The 17,317-nt window shown below is 51.9% G+C and overlaps 8 protein-coding genes across 8 annotated transcripts; 4 read left to right on the forward strand and 4 right to left on the reverse strand.

Annotated features, from left to right (window-relative positions):
• Nucleotides 1-61: 61 nt before the first annotated feature.
• PMZ80_009500 (uncharacterized protein) lies at nucleotides 62-1,243 on the forward strand (the record flags this gene model as incomplete). The annotated part of the gene is made up of 2 exons (XM_064877894.1): nucleotides 62-932; nucleotides 996-1,243. 2 exons carry the CDS (start codon nucleotides 62-64, stop codon nucleotides 1,241-1,243), a joined length of 1,119 nt encoding a protein of 372 aa, XP_064726619.1.
• A 1,099-nt stretch (nucleotides 1,244-2,342) lies between these two features.
• Nucleotides 2,343-3,266, reverse strand: RIP1 (ubiquinol--cytochrome-c reductase catalytic subunit rip1; the record flags this gene model as incomplete). Its single annotated transcript, XM_064877895.1, has 3 exons — nucleotides 2,343-2,595; nucleotides 2,651-2,819; nucleotides 2,927-3,266. The coding sequence occupies 3 exons, from the start codon at nucleotides 3,264-3,266 to the stop codon at nucleotides 2,343-2,345; spliced, it is 762 nt and encodes a 253-aa protein (XP_064726620.1).
• A 419-nt stretch (nucleotides 3,267-3,685) lies between these two features.
• Nucleotides 3,686-7,237, reverse strand: PRP22 (DEAH-box ATP-dependent RNA helicase prp22; the record flags this gene model as incomplete). Its single annotated transcript, XM_064877896.1, has 1 exon — nucleotides 3,686-7,237. The coding sequence occupies one exon, from the start codon at nucleotides 7,235-7,237 to the stop codon at nucleotides 3,686-3,688; it is 3,552 nt and encodes a 1,183-aa protein (XP_064726621.1).
• Nucleotides 7,238-8,067: 830 nt separating this feature from the next.
• PMZ80_009503 (uncharacterized protein) lies at nucleotides 8,068-8,936 on the forward strand (the record flags this gene model as incomplete). Its single annotated transcript, XM_064877897.1, has 2 exons — nucleotides 8,068-8,134; nucleotides 8,605-8,936. The coding sequence occupies 2 exons, from the start codon at nucleotides 8,068-8,070 to the stop codon at nucleotides 8,934-8,936; spliced, it is 399 nt and encodes a 132-aa protein (XP_064726622.1).
• A 589-nt stretch (nucleotides 8,937-9,525) lies between these two features.
• SUV3 (RNA helicase) lies at nucleotides 9,526-12,365 on the reverse strand (the record flags this gene model as incomplete). The annotated part of the gene is made up of 2 exons (XM_064877898.1): nucleotides 9,526-11,066; nucleotides 11,240-12,365. The coding sequence occupies 2 exons, from the start codon at nucleotides 12,363-12,365 to the stop codon at nucleotides 9,526-9,528; spliced, it is 2,667 nt and encodes an 888-aa protein (XP_064726623.1).
• Nucleotides 12,366-12,740: 375 nt separating this feature from the next.
• On the forward strand, nucleotides 12,741-14,915 carry sec1 (syntaxin binding protein 1; the record flags this gene model as incomplete). The annotated part of the gene is made up of 1 exon (XM_064877899.1): nucleotides 12,741-14,915. The coding sequence occupies one exon, from the start codon at nucleotides 12,741-12,743 to the stop codon at nucleotides 14,913-14,915; it is 2,175 nt and encodes a 724-aa protein (XP_064726624.1).
• A 119-nt stretch (nucleotides 14,916-15,034) lies between these two features.
• On the reverse strand, nucleotides 15,035-15,730 carry PMZ80_009506 (uncharacterized protein; the record flags this gene model as incomplete). The annotated part of the gene is made up of 1 exon (XM_064877900.1): nucleotides 15,035-15,730. One exon carries the CDS (start codon nucleotides 15,728-15,730, stop codon nucleotides 15,035-15,037), a length of 696 nt encoding a protein of 231 aa, XP_064726625.1.
• A 266-nt stretch (nucleotides 15,731-15,996) lies between these two features.
• On the forward strand, nucleotides 15,997-17,300 carry PMZ80_009507 (uncharacterized protein; the record flags this gene model as incomplete). The annotated part of the gene is made up of 2 exons (XM_064877901.1): nucleotides 15,997-16,173; nucleotides 16,218-17,300. The coding sequence occupies 2 exons, from the start codon at nucleotides 15,997-15,999 to the stop codon at nucleotides 17,298-17,300; spliced, it is 1,260 nt and encodes a 419-aa protein (XP_064726626.1).
• Between the last annotated feature and the right edge of the window lie 17 nt (nucleotides 17,301-17,317).

Consider the following 17,317-nt stretch of genomic DNA (forward strand, 5'->3'; position numbering starts at 1 on the left):
GTTGAATCTCGGCCTCACTACCACCTGGTGATTGTAAGCACTTCGCACACAAGACGCCGATATGGCAACCAGAACATCAATCGACACAAGACCTTACAGCGATAAAGAACGCCTCCTCCGATCAGAGACAGACTCCCCCACGAGCGATGGCTTCGACAATCCAACACCACCTGCCAGATCAAACCCACTCACCACAATCGCCCTCCTCGCAACCTTAACGCTCACCCTCCTCCTCTCAATCCTAACAACAACCCACATAACCCACAAATCCACCCACCCATTCAGTATCCCCTCCGCACCCCCACCAGAGATCTGCGACCACGCAACCGCCCGTCCAGCCTTCCACACTCTCCCTCTCCACCGCCGCCACGCCTATGTCCGCGCCGTCCAGCGCCTGACAACGCTTCCATCACGTCTGGGCCTGAACACCAGCCTGTATGACGACTTCACATACGTCCACATTCAGCTAACGTGGAAAGTCCACCATGTCGCGATATCATTGCCGTTCCATCGGTATTTCGTTGCTGTGTTTGAGAAGGTACTGAAGGATGAGGGCGGATACGACGGAGTGATGCCGTATTGGGATTGGACTGTTGATGCTGCTGATCCGCTGAGCTCAGCTGTCTTTAATTCCTCGTCTGGGTTCGGCAGGGATGGGAGGGCGAAGGATGGATGTGTCGATGGGTTGCTAGGTGGGAAGGTCGCAAACTATTCGGAGGCTGGGTATGACCCGCATTGTGTTACGAGAGTGTTCGATGATGATGGTGATGATGGTATGCTGCATAACAAGGCGTGGAGTGGAGATGTTGTTAGGAATATCATGGAAAGCTCCCAGACGTACGATGAGTTTCGGGAGAGATTGGAAAATGGACCGCATAGACATTTGCATTGGGGAATCGGTGGAGAGATGCCAAGTGCTAGTTCGACGAATGGTGAGTTCCTCTGGCTTCTGTATCCCGTAGATACGTGAGAGCTGACAAGTGACTGTGTCCTAGATCCTCTGTTCTTCCTTCACCATGCGCAGATCGATCGGCTGTGGTGGCTATGGCAGCAGCGGAACCCGGAGAAGAGGAACGCAGAGTTCTTTGGGCCGATCTGGGTGGAAAACGAGATGTTGGCTGAGAGTGGTGCAGGTATCTTAGATGGGATCAAAATGCTCGGTTTGACGCAGGACGTATCGGTGCAGCAGGTGATGAGGACGGACACTGAGCTGCTGTGTTATAAGTATAAGATGGAGCTGTAATCAGACCCAAGACTGTCCCAAGCATGGCCCGCATTCCGCGACAGGTTCGGGCCATCTATCAGCTCTGCCGCCGAGTCATCCATGGCCTCTCGGACAGCACTAGGCAGCCTGCCATACCAGTACTGCTGATGCAGCCAACAACCAGGGAGCGCATCCACGTGTCCTCGCGAGTTGAGACATTGTCAGCAGTTGGGTTCGGTTTGGAGATTTTTCTAGCCCACATCACCATTCGGTATACTTACGACAAGCAACAACACAACATTCCAGCGGGTGCAGAAAGAACGACAACGCGTGACTGAACCTTGTCGGTACAAGAATGGTCCTTAAGCTTGCTGGAACACTTCAGATTGTTCGTAGAAACGGCTGGCTCCGCGAACGGCTCCATCTCGTCCATCGACAGGCCGAATTGGTTGGTAAGTCGAGGTTGACGAGGCTGGAGAAACGGGCGACTTTCACACCCAATATCCGGTCAGGTTACCAGCCAGCTTAAGGAGCTGGCTAATGCGGGCTCAAGAGAGACGTGCGTCGGGTTCGATGTCGCCTGTGCAGAAAGTCGATGGAGTGATGCAAGCGAGCAGATTGTTCATACGTCTGTGGTTCATGGCGTGGACAAATTGCACGGTTTAGTGTTTCTGCCATGCCGTTGATTTGGGGCGTCCTCAACGAGTTCCGAGGCTGCTATTCTAAGTAATGCTCAGCCATTTCTGGTAGCGACAGCGCTGACGAGGAGGGTTAGTGACAGGGCAGTCGGAGAGTTGACGTATCTCGTCGTAGAACAATGGATGACAGGACTCAGAACGAGGGCTGATTTTGCATAGCTGGAAGATGAGTGTTTTGCGTTCTTCGGAAGTTCGCTGCAATTCTGTCCAGGTCAACAGGATTGCGCGTATGTTTCATAGCTTGTGACCTTGAGGTTGAGGACGAATCTCGCACACCGAAACCCGGATCGCTCCCTTCATTTATGCCCGAAAGAGCATATCTAGGAGTAAATCATGTGAATGCTTCTTATCGTACTACCTCATTCTAGTGTAAACAAAGCCTCTTCTCCAGCACACACGCTCAAACCTTTGCAGTGAATATATGTACAGACTCTTTTCCTCTAACCGATCACCAGCTTGTCATCTTCTGGGAAGTCATATTCTGGCACTTCCAAGTTGAGAGGAGCAGGACCCTTTCTTACACGGCCAGAGATATCGTAGTGAGAACCGTGGCAAGGACAGAACCAACCGCCAAAATCACCTGCCTCACCAATCGGGACACAACCTAAGTGTGTGCAGACACCCAACATGATGAGCCATTCGGGCTTCTTGACTCGTTCGCTGTCGGCTTGAGGGTCTCGAAGGGATTCGACCCTGCCTTGAAGTTAGCAGCTCGTCCTTCTGATGATGAACTAGTGGCAATGTGTACTTGATGTTTTCAGCCTCCTTGATCTCTCCTTCTGTTCGGTGTCGGATGAAGACTGGCTTTCCTCGCCATTTGATGATGACGTTCTTTCCTTCCGGGATGGATCCAAGATCGACTTCAACTTTGGCCATGGCAAGGACATCGGCGGATGCGGACATGTTGACTAGGAAATCTGTAGGGAGCAAGTGTTAGTACTGTTTCGCCTCCATGCACTCCTCTTGTATTGTCTGACTAGCCTGGTTCATGGATCGCGCAAGCTATAGATTGATATTGGCGTACCTTGTACAGTCGCCTTTGCACCAGCAGCAGTCAACAGGCCCATCGATCCAACCATAAAGTATTGAAAAACTCGATTCGTTGATTCATTGCTCCTGCTCATGTATTGTCCGAAGTTGGGGACCTTGTTGGTGTTGTCCGCTGGTCTGCCGGACTGACCAAACGGCGAGTCGAAGCTGGTAGGGCTATGGGAAGCTGCGCCAGCAGTGCCCGTGGCTAATCTTCTTTGCGACTCGGGTTGAGAGACTGTGAAGGAGGTTGCCGCGGCCCTGGATGGTTTAGGGAGGGCGTGTCGAGTCCATTTTCGGGCCGCCGACGTGGCAGCTTGTGTTACGGGACGCATCTTGATGTCGGAGAGGAGAGTGAGAGTATGGGTGTCGACGTGATAGCTTGATCGCAGGGACGGGGAGATGGTGTGAGAGGTTCGACTTGACAATTTTGGCGAGCTGTAACTGCTTCAGGCGCAGCTTGATTGGCTGTAGTTGCTGGCTACGGTTGACCAGCAATGAACTAGCTCATGTCTACGGTGTGCCATAACTCCCAAGCAGGCATCCTCGATAGAGTAAAAGACAACAGTTGCACCTCTAACGAGCAATATTTACGAGCACAGGTACTGGCGTGCTCCCCGAATGCAAGATGGTACACAACGAGAACCTGATACTGGTGTTTAATTCGAGCACAGCTTGAGTCTGGATGCCCATATAGCGAGCACTGTTTACGAGATACTGGAGTGCCCCCCATGTCATAGCTATCGACTATTCCTTATCCCCAAGTACCACCTCCACCACCCTTACCCTGCCTTTTCTGTGCAGACAGGCGCCAGTCGTCTTCGCCTTGGAACTTGTTATGCAGCGGTTGTATCCTCTCAGCCTTCTTCCTCTTGCTAAGCTTGTCTGTGCCAGCGACCTTGAAGAACGTGGGTGCAGCTTCGACAAGCCACTTCGGCTCAATCGCTGTAGCGCAGTGCATGTATTCCTTGCTCGTGAGCACGAGTGTGTGATAAATGACGTGCTCGGCTGGCTTGCCAAACAACGCAGAAGAAGGATGCATGTACACAGGCGTACCTTCCACCATGGTCATGTACCCTTCTTGCGGATCCTTCCTGGCGCTGTTGCGGAAGAATCCTGTGCATAGCGCTTTTCTGACCTTTTCAGTGTTGCGACCACAAGACACAACTTGGTGGCGGTAGCGACCCATGATATCCACCAGCTGCTTCCTGATATCTCGTGCTCGAGTCATCGATCGCTTTTGAATGAAGTTCTCGAAGCACCAAGGGTCGCTGAAGCGCGAATTCTTCCAACCATTGTACACGTTGAGTAGGGTCAGGTGGTCGCCGTGGGGATCGTGGAATTTGGCCTTCTTTTGGTCGGCTTGCTGTTGCTTCTCCTTTGGCCGGTAGAAGACATTCTGGATTGAAAGCATTGCCACAATCGACATAATCTCCTCCGAGCACCCAGTTTCGATAGATGTGATCAACGTCTTTGCCAGAGACGGCTCAACTGGCAGATCTGCCATCTTTCGGCCTAGTCTGGTAAGAAGACCTTCGTCGTCGAGTGCCGATAGCGCGTAGAGTTCTTCGAGCGCGGTAAGCATGGTATTCGTGGGTGGTGGATCCATGAAGTCGAAGTGCAGCAGGTCATTGATACCCATGGCTTTCAACATCAAAATGGTTTGTGCTAAGTTCTGTCTTTGAATTTCAGGGATAGTGGTTGGAAGCATTTCTGACTGATACGCAGCCTCTGTATAGAGTCTGAAGCATTTTCCCGGACCAGTACGTCCAGCACGACCAGCGCGTTGCTTTGCCTGTGCTTGAGAGATAGGCGTGACGATCAAAGAGTCCATCCCGAGCTTTGGATCATAGGCATTCTGCTTGACGAAACCTGGATCGATGACATAGTAAATCTGGTCAATGGTGATAGAGGTCTCGGCAATGTTGGTTGCAATGACTACCTTACGACCCCCGGGTGGTGCTGGGTCGAAGATCCTGCTCTGCATCTCTGATGGGAGTGCTGAGTATACGGGCAGAATGACAAGCTCAGGAACGGATGGTCCCAGGGCTTTCATGCGCTCGAAGAGGATCTCGCAGCTTGTGTCAATTTCTTCTTGGCCAGTCAGGAAAACCAGAATATCTCCAGCTGGTTCAGTAAGATGTATCTGCATCACCGTGGTAAGTGCGGCATCAAGATAGTCCTCTTCGGGCTCCCGAGAGTACATGATCTCCACAGGAAAGGTCCTTCCTGGTATCGAGAATATCGGACACTGGTTGAAGAACTCCGAGAACTTGTCAGCGTCGAGCGTTGCCGATGTGACAATGACTCGGAGGTCCTGCCGTCTCTTCAAGGTCTTCTTCAGCAGCCCAAACAGCACATCCGTTGCAATCGTCCTTTCGTGGGCCTCATCAAGCATGATCACCGAGTATCTTTTGAGGTCCGGGTCCATTAGAATTTCTCGCTCGAGCATACCGTCCGTCATGTACTTGATACGCGTTTCTGGCGAGGTACGATCCTCAAATCGAATTGTGTATCCGACCTCACGCCCAAGCTCACAGCCAACTTCTTCCGACACACGTTTTGCAACGGACATAGCTGCCACTCGTCGAGGTTGCGTACATCCTATCATGCCATTCTCAGCGTAACCTCCTTCGGCGAGGTACTGCGTGAGCTGAGTAGTCTTTCCGGAACCAGTGTCTCCAACCACAATGAGTAGTTGATTTTCTTCTACTGCTTTCAGGAGCTGTTTCCGAAACTTGAATACAGGCAGCGACTCTCGTTGTTGCTTGATCGTCATGTTTGTCCTCTTGCCCAGAGACTGATTTTGACCTTGTGTGACCCGCTTCCATTCGGGCACCACGACGTTGGCCTTTGCATTTTCCTGCGCTCTCTGCTTGAAGTCGTCGGCAAACTTGCGATCTTCCTTAGCGATCATGGGATCCTGCCATTGTTCGTTCAGGTTGACCTTCGATGCTTCTTCAGCAGCACGATCTTTTGCTTCCTGATCTTTCATCTCTCTTCTTTCCTTTGCTAAGGAGGTACCTGCTTGAGCAGCTCTGTTCATTGAGCCTTCGGGTGCCTTGACAACACGGATCGGTGACAGCTCAAGCGACTGTTTAGTTTGACCAGCCAGGAATGGTGGCTCTTCTTCACGTACTTCTATGTCGACGTCCTCTTCCAGCTCCTGCCCTCCATTGCCGTCCATTCCATCATCGTAATCGTTGTCGATATCCGGGTAGTCCGAGGACTTGATTGCGCCAGATGCTATCAGCTGTTTGATCTCCCATCGTTCAGGAGAGGTCATTCGCTTTCGATTCTTGCGCCCACCAAGCAGGTTGTCCTCAATCACAGGCACATCACCATTGCTGAAGTCTCCAGCGCCATTCAGTCGCTCCATATTTGCACCAGATGCTATTCTCCTCGATGGGACTAGATCTCTTCCCGTGACCTGGTCCACCTCTTTCATGGACAGGCCTATCCTGTTACCTTCGATCTTGACAACCTTGACCTTGACTTCCTGGCCTCGTGATAGCAGATCCGAAGGATGATTTACCCGTGCGCCTTCTTGCATAGCCGAGACATGGACCAGCCCGTCCACTTTGCCCTGAACACCCTGTAGGTTCACGAATGCTCCGAAGTCTTTAATGCCAGTAACATAGCCGTCGTAGGTTTTGTAGAGGACAGGCTCTTCGTCCAGCTCTTTTCGAGACTTCCGACGCTCTCTGCCATCTTCGTCGTGATCTCTGTGCCGGTGTCTGTGTCCGTTGCTCTTTCGCTCGTGTCTTCGAGAGCGCTCCTTGTAGTAGTCATCCTGGTCACTATGTCCACTGTCTCTCCTCCTTCTTGAGCGTGGCGGGCTCCCGGGAGACCTCGAACGACGCTTTCGTGGATGCCTATATTCGTCTGGGCTCCGGCTGCGTTTCCTGCTTCCAATCCCGTCGTTCTTTGCGCCCGGTGCTAGACCTTCAAGGGCGGCGAATGTGTCGTCGCCGGAACCCTCGCTTTCTTCCCAGGCGGGCTCCCGATCGGCCACCGCCAGGCCTTTGAAGACTCTTTCCTTCGCCCCGGTCTTGCTTGAATTTAGGCTTTTCTTGTATTTGGGGTGCATGGTTAAGACAAGCCTGTCAATAGATTCGACCAGGGACGCGGGGAAGTCGGCGTCCATCTCTTGCAGCGTCCTCCCGAAGGTCTCAAGATCCTTCCCTCCATGCTGGGCTATCACAAATTCGGCCAGGGCCTTGTCCCCAAGACCCAGGTGATTCTGCAGTTCCGTGGTAACCTTCGACACCAACGAGAGGAATTCGAGATTCTCAAAATCATCCATTTTGTAGGCCCTCGATATGTGTAGTGGCGTCCCCCCGAAACGCGAAATGTGAACCTGGCTCGATGCGACAAATTTATGTTTTCTGAACTTCTGCAAACTACGGCGCAAGTTGATTTGGAGGCCTCAGGCATATATACGTAGACTACCACACCTCAATCTGGAACGCCAACGTGGTCACGGAACAATACTGGTGTGCCCCCGAAGGGCAAAATCTGATATTCATCGGAACATTAGTGAGTCTCGGATCAAGCTCATTCTGTATATCAGATTCAGCCCAGCGATTGCAACTTTTCAAGGCCCTGGAGTGCTCCTGAACACAAAACAGCCGCTGAAGATCGAATGTTCCGCTCAGAGCACGCTCTAGCTTCCGATAAGCACGATAAGGTTCCTTTCGTCATACTACATGTGGCTGTCCCGCGCTCTTCCTGAAGACGGTGAACAAACAAAGCCCATGAAGGTAGTCATGCGATGCGACTCTGGTCAAACGACGATATCACACCGCCGGGTTCCAAAGGTTCGTCTCAGAACGGTCGCCTAAAAGACAAACGCAGCCTAGCTTACGTCAAAAATGGAAAGCATGACCGTGTCAGGCTGCACCGCCATCTGCCATGAATCGAAGCTGCCCTGAATCAGTAGTTTCCCCGCCATCTGGACCTCTCGCCTGCAACTGCTTGACCTTCTAGAACAAAGCTTCCAAGTAGATTTACACTTCTTCCCACTTTTACTCAACCTCATCTGTTCACTCAAAGCATTATCAATACACTCCTTACTACTTCTGCCTACAAGATCCATACTGCAGTCAACAATACCTCCGAATCACATCTATCAATATGGCTCCCGTCATGGAAAACATCAGATCTAAGATGAAGAGACGATTCTCTCACAAGGACCCAAACCGTGAGTACCTCATTGAGCCTTGCACTGTCATACAGTTCCGCATATACACTCTACCATGATACACATTCCTTATACCAAACTATCCGGCTTCGCATATACGATGGACAACACTTCGATACTGAAGCTCCCATGAGCTCTGACACAACCTCAATCCGTTACATTCGCCACTACCCCTCCAAGAACAAAGAAACCGGACCCTATGCCAAGACAATGTCGATCAATGAACTTGCTGTTGAGCTTCAGCATTACATTTGGGCCAGAACGACGTGGTAGCCATACAGCTCAACAACCATGACTGTGGAACAACCGACTACGAATTGCATTCATCTGCAAACCGCTGCTCAAGTTCTTCTCTCGGTTTCCAGCCTCGTCGCCTTCGACACTACTCACTCCTCGTTTCCCACTCCCTTATGCCAATGCGCATACGGCCTTGAGAATTGTGTGGACAAGCATACTGACCACTTATGTAGCTGACCTCGACGATGACGTCTCCTCCGCCGATGAGGACACCCACACCCATATCAACAAAGAAGTCGATGATGCCGAGAAAGAAGGCGACAAGTACCCTATGGGTCGACCAAACTCCTTCCTCAACCGCATGATCAGCCACGGTAACGAGAAGACCGAAAAGCAGCTTGCCAAGGAAAGAGCTGAGGCTGAAGCACGTGAGGCCGCCAAGCGGGACGCGATGGGAGGTGCACAGGCTGGTGGTGCCGGACGAAGCAACTTGGCCAGTTCCACTACGGCTGATTCCAATGCTGGCGTTGGCGCTGGAAACACAACTTATACTTCGACTGGATAGACGACGATGAGGTAGCTGAATGGCAATCAGGTTGTGGTGTGAGGTGAAGCTGGTGAGAGGCTGAGAGATTGAGAAGATGTGTCAAGATAGCGGAATTAGACTGTCTTTGAAAGCAATGGCATAGCATCACTATCACTATCACGCAACGATTACACAGTAACCTCAAGACACCCCGAAGTATGCCAATGCAAGCAAATCACCAAAGGTAGACTGTATCCTGTCTGTGTTTGTTGTAGCTTGCCGACTTGAGTACAAGAACTCATCTCTAGCTGTTGCGTTCGAACAAGGTTCATCGAAGCATTTTTATTCCGCAAGGCGCCGATACAAAATCACGATCTTGAATGCAGTCAGACGCCTGAGACGCGTCTCCAGTCTCCGATTTTCGCAAAGATGGCTGTTCTCTTCATTCGCATTCACAGTGGACACTACCTAGGTAAACACATCAGACTCACAAGCAGTGATACATTTTGAACGCAAACAGCCGGTGGCATTAAACAGCGCTCGAACAGTACAACCTACGCCACAGCCGATCATGTTCGACACACTGCACCAAGCAGCTTATGTTCATTATACACTATTCTACACCCGCCTACCCAGAGCCACCCGCACTCACACTCGCACTCCGCGGTTGACTTACTTCCTCCTCCTGCACAACCTGACCAGGAGCAAGATCGATAACTTCACCCTTCTGCCCCTTCGCGGTGGGTACATCGCCCTCTACAGGCGGCTTGCTTGTGTCGGCATCCGCGGGATCAGGTTGCAGCTCCCCTGCGGTGTGTACTTCTTGCTCGATGATGGCCTCTTCTTCGGGGGTGATTATTGGTTCTGAGGCGCGGTCGGCGGGGCGGGGGTCGATTTGGTGTTCGCCCTCTGCTGTATTCGGGATGAGGTCGTGCTCGTTGACATTTGCGGTTGGCGGCTCTGCTAAATCATCGATCAGGCTCTCTTCTGCGTAGTCTGTCTGCAGCCGTTCTTGTTCATTGTCCTCATCTGTGTTTCCCGCTCCAGTGAACTCCGAGTCAAGCGACTGGCCAGGCTCAGCAAAATGCTCAGCTATGCTCTCCTCCCCTTCCCCTATTCGCACAGGTGCGTCCTCGGTATATTGCATACCGCCCAATTCAGGCTCGCTTTCATCCGTCTGCTCCTCAACTGCGACCTCAACAGGCATCGTCGCATCTTTTTCAGTGACCTCCGCCGTCCCATCTGCCTTCGGCATGTCGGTCTTAAACTGTGCAGGATCCAAATTCGTCTGCTCAGCCCTTATCTTCCTTAGTCTCTCCCTCAACTTCGGATTCGCACTAAACGCTCGCAACGTCCAATTGATTTTCTGCTCCGTCAAACCCTTGGCATGCACAGCCATGGGCTGATCCCGCAAGTTCGTGATGAAGCGATAAGACAGCCAGAGGTAGAGAATCAGACATTTATGTAAAACCTCGAGGTTCTCAAGATATGCCCGGTCTGGTTTGGGATCTTCAGTGAGGATCTCGAGTGGGATCTCCTGCACGTCTGCGACAGTGACGGACTGGTTGCCTGCGATCACCTTAGCTAGGGCTTTGAGACATTTCGCTGCGCGTGGGTCGCGGACGTTCGCGGGTGCGGCTGTGAGGTTGACGCGTTGCTCGATTGTTAGACCTGGGACGTCGTCTGTTGCACGGGCTAGTGCGAGTTTATCTCGGATGTCGCAGAGGAAGAAGCGGGGATGGAGGTTTGCGGTGTTAGCGACTTTGCGCATCAAGTACTCGAAGGGAACGCCAGCGGGAAGTCTTGCGGCGTATTCCTCTAGGTATTCGGCTGGTGGGATGAGACCTGCCTTGCGCATAGGTGGTGCTTCTGTTTGCAGTGCTGCGCGGATGACTGGGAGATCAGTCTCGTCAAGAGATGTGACTAGGCCAACGTTTTCTTCTTTGTCGGCGATGGCTGATTTGTTCTTGTCTTGATGGGCGGAGCGGAAGCGACCTGCACGACCAGCTATTTGTTTGATCTGTGGGATTGTCAGTTGGACCTGTTTTGCGCCGTCGTATTTTTTGGTGCTGTTGAAGATGATGCGTTTTACGGAGAGGTTAAGGCCCATTCCTATGGCGTCGGATGCGACAAGATAATCGTAGTTGTTGTCTGGGTCGTTGAAGAGGTCTGCTTGTTCGGCGCGGGTTTCGGGGGGAGGGAGCCGTAGACGATGGCGCAGCGTTTGCCGGTTTCGAGTTCGATTTGCTTCTTGAGGGCATGAATTTGCATTATGCTGAAGGCGACTATACAGTCGCCTTTTCTGAGTTGTTTGAGATTCCCACGAAGGGAGCGCGACATACAGCGCAAGGGATTCAGGCGCTCGTAATGGTGGATCTTGAGGGTGTCCCCCATCGAGGCTGAAAGCTCTCTTATCAGAGGTATGACTCTCTGTTCACCGCACAGATGAACTTCTTTCGCATTTGCGCCCAGAAAGGCACGAGTCCAGGCCCAGCCTCTGTCTTCTGAGCCCATCATCTGGATCTCGTCGATGACAGCGACTTCGACTTCTTTGCTTGTGTTGACCATCTCCACGGTCGAGGCGTAGACGCTTGTATCCTCGTTCTCCTCGAGTCGAATATCATCACCAGTGATGAGATCGCAGGGAACACCATTTGCTCTGAAGCGAGAGTAGACCTCGTGAGCAAGCAGTCTAAGTGGACCAGCATAGAAACCATTCTTGGACTCCTGTAACCTCTTCAAGGCGTTGTAGGTCTTCCCAGAGTTCGTAGGGCCGACGTGTAAATGGATGGTTCTCTGAGCTCTCCGAGCATTTGCATACCATTCAGTTGGATATCGAATATCAACTGACATGCCAGCAGCATCTCTCACATCGTTCGTGCTCATAGGCTTCAGGCTGAAATCGAGGAACATGAAGTATAACTCGGTCTCAAGGCCCGTTTCCCCAGACTTCGTCCAGAGGCGACCCAAATCATTCCATGTGGATTTCGCTGAGGTACTGACGCCATCCCTGGCCTTTCTTCTTAGGGATTTGAGGTAGCCGTGGAACGCCTTCCAGGACTGTCCCGTTGGATCCAGCTCTTGCATCTGGTTGCGTTCATCATCTTCAGTAAACTTCTTGGTGGACAGACGCTGCTTCAAGACAGCTGCGGCCTTTTCGATGTTCGACATCAGGTCGTTGTCGGCTTCAAACTCGGTAGGGCCGTCATTAAGGAAAGTCGGCCTCCTGCCAATGCCTCGTGTGTCTTTCGCTTTTCCATCCTTCCATTGTGGCCGGTCTGACCCATTTCTGTCGCCATCTCTTTCTCGCGGTCTTTTCCTTGGATGTCGCCGCTGCACATCCTGCTCTTGGCTCTGAAGGGGAGTACTACTCCATTCTCGAACTTGACGCAGTGGTCGTGCTGTCGGTCGTGACCGACGAAATGCGCAAAAGACACATTGGGTTGGCTGACGACTCCATGCTTGCATAGTCCTCCGATCGATGATATGTGGATGATGGCACTATGTGTGAGTGCTGGGGCGAGCTCAGAGAACACTGCTGGAAGGCGTCGCAGCCTCGAATGCATCGGGAAATAATTTAGAGTTCGCCATGCATGATCATTGACAACCCCGGCCGATTTCACTAGTCCGCTTCGAGTCACTGCCCGAAGCCAATTGCGGACATGATGCGGCATGTTTTGTTCGACTCAGCACTGTACACTCCAAGTACTGCAGGCAGACTCATACCGCTGGTGCGCCTGGGACTTCAGAACAGCATTGAGTGCTCACAAAGACAGACATGTTGGACGTCTGTGTTGATATCGTCGCTATCATTACCACTTCGGAAGCGACGAGGGAGACAGAATGGGCACCTCAATCATCGAAGAACAAAAGCGAGTCTTCCTCCAAACCATAAGGCAAACCAGTGGAAATGATTGGAAGGTGCTGGTGCTGGATGAAACCAGTAGCAAGCTCTTGTACAACGTGGTCAAGGAGGACGACATCTTGAACTGCAACATCATCTCTGTCGACCGGCTCGAGGATCGCCGCCAGCAACAACCCGAGACCGACGCCATCTATCTACTCTCTCCTCTACCCCATATTGTTGAACAGTTGAAGGCCGATCTTGCACGCCGGAGATACAGAAGAGGCTTTTTGATATGGACATCTACTCTACCGCGCAACCTCGGGCAGGACCTGTTCAATTCGGAGAATCGCCGCCAAGTTATAGCCAACACAAAGGACCTGAACATTGACTTCTATCCTAGAGAGTCGCATGTTGTGACTTTCCGCGCCGACTGGAGTTTTCACATCCTATACAACCCGCAATGTGACGGGCTAGTCAAGTCACATCTCGACCTTCTTACTCATAAGATTGTCTCAGTGTGTGTTTCTCTAGGCGAGTACCCGCTGGTCAGGTACTACAGACCCAAAGTCGCAAACCACAGCGCTGCAGTTCTATGTTCACATCTAGCATCTTTCGTCCAAAATGCCCTAGACGACTTTGCCCGAGATCAGCGCAATAATTTCCCTCCTCCTGACTCTCCGAGACCTCGAGCCGAACTCATAATCGCCGACCGAACGATGGACGTAGTGGCACCGTTCGTCCATGAGCTGACATATCAAGCCATGGCTATGGATCTACTGCCGGTACACGACGATGGAGACAAGATCACGTACAGAAATGTTATTCGTCGGGGTCAGCCTGATCAGGAGGAGAAAGACATCGAGCTAAATGAAAACGATAAGCTGTGGGTCTCAAACAGGCATAAACACATGAAGGATTTGCTGGTCGAGCTGAGTAACGACTTCAAGCAATTCCAGGCAAAGAACTCGCAGTTCGCTGAGAATGACGATGTGCCAGTCTCAGTCAATACAATAAAAGACATGATGGCAGGTTTGCCAGAGTTTCAGGAGGGCAAAGAAGCCTTTGCCCTTCACATAGATATGGCTGAGAAATGCGCGAAGATCTTCCAGGAAAGGAAGCTGATTGATATTTCGTCCACCGAACAGTGCCTAGCAACAGGTATCGATGAAGATGGTAAGAGGCCAAAGAATTTAGCTGATCAGGTCGTTCGGTTGCTGGACGACGATAGCATTGTCCATGATGACAGGGTGCGCTTGCTCGCCATGTACATCATGTACAAATATGGCATCTTGCGAGGTGACATCGAAAAGCTAAGATGTCATGGCGAGCTCTCTCCTATGGACGGAGAAATGATATACAACCTTGACTTACTGGGCACGCGCGTTGAGCGACAGCTAAAGGACAACACCACTGCTCCGCAACCACTTTTCCCTCCCAAGATACCGCAGGTCAACCCAGGCGAGGAGGTCGAGCTTTCGAGATTCGAGCCTGTTTTGCGCCAAATGCTCGACGGCCTGTGTAGGAACAGCATCGACTCGACCGTCTATCCACCAGTCAAACCACATCTTGACCATTCATCCACAGCTCAGTCCTCGACTTCACTACGAACCGGCGGCAGAGCTGGTCCGACTTGGGCTTCAACAAGCCGCTCACAATCGAACAAGCCGAGGCAGAGACTGATAGTGTTCATGGCTGGAGGGGCGACGTATTCAGAGGCTCGTTCGTGCTACGAGATATCTCGAGAATTTGGCAAGGAGGTCTACCTTGCTACTACCCACATGATTACGCCGAAGACCTTCACGAGGCAGGTCAGTCTACTGAGTAGGGGACGCAGAGAACTCGGTCTACCAACAGATCAAGCACCGCCGAAGATGCCGGCATGGATGTCAGAGCCGCCGCCTGCAGCACAACAGCCCAAGTCTGCGTCACCACAGCCAGTCGCGAATGGACGCCCCCAAGTCCAGTCACAGCCACAACCGCCAACAGCAGCTATGCAGAAAATGAACCTAGCGCCGCAACCGCCGCAGTCTCATTCATCGTCCAACGCCAGGCCTGCCAGCTCATCAAAGCCCGAGCCACCGAAGAGCACATTCAAAGACCCTGCGCAGATGGCCAAGGAGAAAGAAGGGAAGAAGGAGAAGAAGCACCACTTCAAGGTGTGGAAGAATTAGTTGCTCGAGCCCATGACGTTCCATTAGCGAGGCGTTCGGCGCACTGCAGCTGTGAACAGCTTGACAGAGGGGATATCGGTCTCTTGACTTGGATCTTGAGCATTTCTGGCGAGCGAAGATTATCCATTGGGACCCAAATACTGGGTGAGATCCTCACCATATACAGAGCGACGTAGCTTCTCGGCGCGTCTACTTTCCTCCTCCTCTATCCTCCTGATCTCTTTTGCGTTCAATTTGACTACCTGCTTCTCTTTTGATGTTGCTTTCTTCTTTTGCTTGACTTTGTCCAGCTCTTCTTCTTCGTTCCGACTCAGCCCCAATCCTGCACTATCACTTTTCTGCTTTGCCTTGACGGGTATCCGGATACCTTCTTGACGTGCACCTAGCCCAAGCCTTGCATCTGGATCCCAGCCATAATCTTGCAGATACTTCAACCCAACGTGTGAGCGATCGAGATGAGATGGGGGGTACGAGTGTTTCAGACACATCTGGTGTGCTATCGAGGTTTCGTGGCTGTTGAGGAGACCGCTGCCCTCTGATACTGCCTGGCCACATATTTCGCATGTGGACGGCGATTCCTGCACTTCAAGTTGACTCTGAGCGGACTCGGCTGTTGTGCCGGTATCTGCACTTGGCGCCTTCATGACTATCGAGAGGTATCTGCTTCCTGCATTGGACTGTTTAGCAGTGCTGGTTATGGGAGACTCATCATTCTCGGCAGGAACGAAAGCAACGCGCTTCCGCTTGATGCCGGCACCAAAAACACGTTGGTCGACAAGAGGGACATAATATTCATCGTCTGTATGATCCGCCATTGTAGTCATTTCCAGCCTCAAGCGGAATTAGGGAAGCCAAAGACGTCTTATCGCGAACACGAAACAGAAATTCCAGGCGGTGACAGAGACAAAAGTACAGCAGGCCTCGGGCAGCGTCATCGCCTGAAGTGGTTAAGCTTCAGGGACGACAAGGCTAAAGATGCACTGACGTTTGATGCCTGAAGTGCCCTGAGACTTCCCAGCGATGTTCTCAAATCTCGAGAGCCATCCGATACAACCCGTCCACGACTTTTTAGACATTCACCATGGTTGTACCTCTGCTGGCGGAGGGCTTCGGAAGAGGGCTCACCAACATCCCACATCTTGCTTCGGTTGTGAAGGTGGTTCTATTCGTTGGCGTGATCTACTTGCTCAAGACGTACTTTGGTGGTGCAACATGCAAGTCAGAACGGGATATGCACGGAAAGGTGGTCATGATAACGGTCAGTTCTGTGCTCAACGTTGTGGCCTACACTGACATGACCAGGGCGGCACATCAGGTATAGGCGCTAAAATCACCAAAGAGCTAGCAACCAGAGGAGCTCAAATCATCCTCCTTACCCACCACGAAACATCCGATCCGTTCTTAGTTGATTACATCGAAGACCTACGAACGCAATGCGGGAGTGAGTTGATCTACTCCGAGCAAGTCGACCTTTCCTCCCTCCAATCCATCCGCCTCTTCGCCACGAAATGGGTGGACAATGCCCCTCCTCGACGCCTTGATACGATCATTCTCTGCGCAAACGTTGCGACTCCCAAATATGGCAAGAGCAGGATCACAATCGACGGGGTAGAAGAAGAATGGATGGTCAACTACCTGTCCACCTATCACCTTCTCAGCATCCTCTCACCAGCAATCCGAGCACAGCCACCAGATCGAGACGTTCGCATCCTGTTCAGCACATGCAGCAGTTACATTGGTGGGACACTTGACCTGAACAACACAGAGAAGGCTGCCAAATCAGGCGGCTGGTCTCACAGTCGGACGAAACTAGCTGTGATGAGCTTCGCATATGCCTTCCAGAAACACCTAGATTCGTACTCGCGACCAGACAAACAGCCTAACAACGCCCGAGCACTTATCGTTGACCCAGGATACTCACGTACACCTGGCATGCGCCGTTGGCTTACCGGCGGCTCTCTCATCGGATTGGCTCTCTACCTCCTTACCTGGCCTTTGTGGTGGTTGATCCTCAAATCACCCGATCAAGGCACCCAATCCTACCTCTTTGCAGCAATGGACGTGGCATACGGACTCGGCCCAGGTGGTAAATTCATCAAGGAGTGCAGAGAAATTGAGCCGCTGAGACCGGAGGCTAAGAATGAGGAAATTGCGAAGACCTTGTGGGAGTACAGTGAGAAGCAGATCGAGAGACTGGAGAAGCAGGGTGCCGTGAGAAGAGCGTTGGAGAAGAAAGAGGCCGAGGAAGGTGGTAAGCAGGGACGTGCGAACACGAACACCAAGAATGCCAATTCAGGCAGCGCGGAAACAGCCAATGGGAACACAAGTACAAGCGAGAAGCAGCAAGCTACAGGTTCAAGGAGGAATAGAAAGCAGAAAGGCTGAGGAGTGAAGCAGATACG

Source organism: Knufia obscura, assembly GCF_036327395.1.
Source record: "Knufia obscura strain CCFEE 5817 isolate CBS 148926 chromosome Unknown scaffold_13, whole genome shotgun sequence".
Lineage (NCBI taxonomy): Eukaryota > Fungi > Ascomycota > Eurotiomycetes > Chaetothyriales > Trichomeriaceae > Knufia > Knufia obscura.